At 41.9% G+C, this 2,745-nt stretch overlaps 1 protein-coding gene across 1 annotated transcript in view; it reads right to left on the bottom strand.

Annotated features, from left to right (window-relative positions):
* Positions 1 to 2,745, bottom strand: part of inpp4ab (inositol polyphosphate-4-phosphatase type I Ab) — a 41,750-nt gene that overhangs the window by 24,767 nt on the left and 14,238 nt on the right. The window contains 4 exon segments of the mRNA XM_032506367.1: positions 48 to 127; positions 286 to 402; positions 1,584 to 1,702; positions 1,928 to 1,972. Coding sequence (XP_032362258.1) covers positions 48 to 127; positions 286 to 402; positions 1,584 to 1,702; positions 1,928 to 1,972 — 361 coding nt within the window.

Genomic DNA, 2,745 nt, shown 5'->3' with positions numbered 1-2,745 from the left:
GTGTGTGTGTGTGTGTGTGTGTGTGTGTGTGTGTGTGTGTGTATTACCTCAGTTCGAGTCGCAATCTGTGGCTCCGCTCTTGCAACAACTCCTTAACAGGAAAAAGTGCTGAGCCCAACATATACATCTAAAGAGACAGAAAGACAATATTATTGATGTGATTTCCTTATCTCTTCTTAACTGGTGAGACCTCCAGAAAACAGGCAATGTCCGTCCTCCAGCGTAAGAAACTGGTATGTGGTAAAAGGGAAATGAGGAGGTGCCCCCAGTGTCTCAGCGTCCTACCGTCCCCTGGGAGCGGTCCTTGACGTCGTAGACGGCCAGCTTGACCTGCGTCTGCTGGTTGATGTTGGACTCCTGGAAGAAGGCGATGCTGCTGAGGAAGATGGGGTTACTGGTGCCCTGTGGACACAGCCGGGGACATCGGGACATTGGCATTACGTCAGGACAGTTTCATTTAAATGTCATTAACAAGTCAAAAGAACTTTTACATTCAATGTTTTAAAATATCTTTCTTTTTGCTTTTTGAAAGATGTTTTTGAGCCAAACGTCGCCTCGTTCCACTTTCAGGGATTTTGCATTTCTTGGTCTAATGTGACAGTTGACTGCAGTTATTTTGGTTTCGTTCTGTTGGTCGGACTAAACAAGCATTGGGGAACAATACATTAAGTTTTAGGGAATTGTAAACGCATGTTTCACTTCTCTTCTGAGATTTTATAGAACTAAGAATTACTCAGTTAATAGTGAAAATCATTGGCTGATAAATCAATAATGAAATTAATCCTGAGTTGCAGCCCTTTCTAGAATTACATGTTAAAAGCACGATAAACGTATTCAAAATGATATTATTTCAGTTTTTGTTATCGTGAACCTTTTGTCATCGCATGATTGGGATATTTATTATGGAAAGTTAACATAATGCTTAATAATAAAATCTAAAAACCCAGTACAATAGACAAGGCATGATCCTTTGTCCCAGTGTTGTCTCTGCTCTCCCTGTAATCATTGTTTTTTTGTGATTTGAAGCGAGAAGCTAACTCAAAAATGCATTTGACCTCTTTTATGGTTTTGGATCTCCGACGCTAGGAGAGCGATGTCAGGCAGTCGGAGCTTTGCGTTGTGACATCAGTTTGCCAAACCCTTTCCAAAAGTGTCCCGATTCATATCCACTTATTTGGAAACTTGGTGCTGAATTGTATATGTTCCTTCTCCAATCCCTCGTTGGACAACTACTCCAATGGACAATTATTCTTGTGAAGATCTGGACTCAAAGGGACACACTGGGATGGATGGGTGGGGGGGGTTGAGGTGTGGGGTACCTTTCATGTTGGTTAATTTCTGCATAACACAGTCATGTATTGTTTGTACATATTTGGTCCATTACATGCTGTAGAAAATGCTACATTGTTTATGGAAAATCAAAAAAAATTGTTAAACCGATTCATTAATTTCTCTCCCATCCTCAACCTCCGGGTCGAACCACGTAGATGAGGGAGGTGGAGGCAGTTGTATCAAATTTCTCTCAAAAATCACACAAATTTCACTGGGACATATTCCCCATTTCGGGGGCGGAGGAGTCTGACCTCTATGACCTCGGTCTGGGCGTGTTTGGTCCAGAAGGCCTGCGGGGGGGTCGTGCAGCTCACTGCTACAAAGCTGTTGGGTTTCCGATCCAGAGCAGGGGTCAGCAGGTCTGTGCAGGCTGGATGAGAAACACTACATGAGCCCAGAGGTATGAAAACAACCCATATGTGGAGATATGTGTATTGTTTTCAATGTTAAACAGGAAATTATTATGAATTAGACAACAAAACACATACAAACGATGAACTGTTATATTTGTGAATGGCCGACTGACTACTTGATGATTCCAAGCTGCTCTCATCAGGTAAAAGCCTAAATTGTTTTGAATGCAGGAGTTACTCACCCACGCTGAACTCAAGCACAGGCTGATCTGGGTCCTGACTGTTTCCTGGAAACCAACAACAAGTCACAAAAACATTAGTTATCAAGAAAACAAAATAACAAAATACCCTCCACACTGAGTCTCTGATACCAGTCGCTGTTTTGGGTCTAACTGCCATTAACAAAAATTAAAATCCAACACAGACTTCCATTTCAAAATGAGTTTCATCAGAATTGTTGGTACTTAAAGTGGCTTTAAAATTAGACTTGAATTAAATTTTCTGCATTAAAGAAACTGATGATTACATCATTACAGACTCTTAAACCAGCTCCTGACTGCGATGTGTTGAAAGATGATGAGTAGCCCTCAGGCCTCTTCATGATCTGCTTCAGGGGAACTGTGGTTAAAGAGGCTACTGGCTCCCACGCAACTAGAATACTCAGCAGAGTGTGTGTGTCAGTGTGTAATTTTAGTCAAAGTGGAGCTGCAAGTGGCTGACATTAACAGCAAGCGGTGTTTATACTGGCCATCGTTAGTATGTGTTAAATTATTGAATTCATTTGAAATTGTGCGTCTTTTATAGCCTGGAAATCCAGACCCAAATCTGAAAGATTAAGGGTCTGGCATCGAGTAAGGGAAGTCGCCCGTGTCTCGAGGGGCGGCACCAAGCGTGCATTTGAAAATCTAACCGCACGCGATTGGATAACACTACGACCAATCACAACTACACACGGGGTGACGGCTACGAGGGCATAGTTAATGAGCAGCATTACTCGATGTCTGGGTAACTCTGGATTTCCAGGGTACGTCTTTTATATCTTTATTTATATATATATATA

The sequence above is a fragment of the Etheostoma spectabile genome, chromosome 24 (genome assembly GCF_008692095.1).
Source record: "Etheostoma spectabile isolate EspeVRDwgs_2016 chromosome 24, UIUC_Espe_1.0, whole genome shotgun sequence".
Taxonomy (NCBI): Eukaryota; Metazoa; Chordata; class Actinopteri; order Perciformes; family Percidae; genus Etheostoma; species Etheostoma spectabile.
The sequence above is the reverse complement of the archived record's forward strand: the minus strand, read 5'-3'. Positions and strand labels throughout refer to the sequence as shown.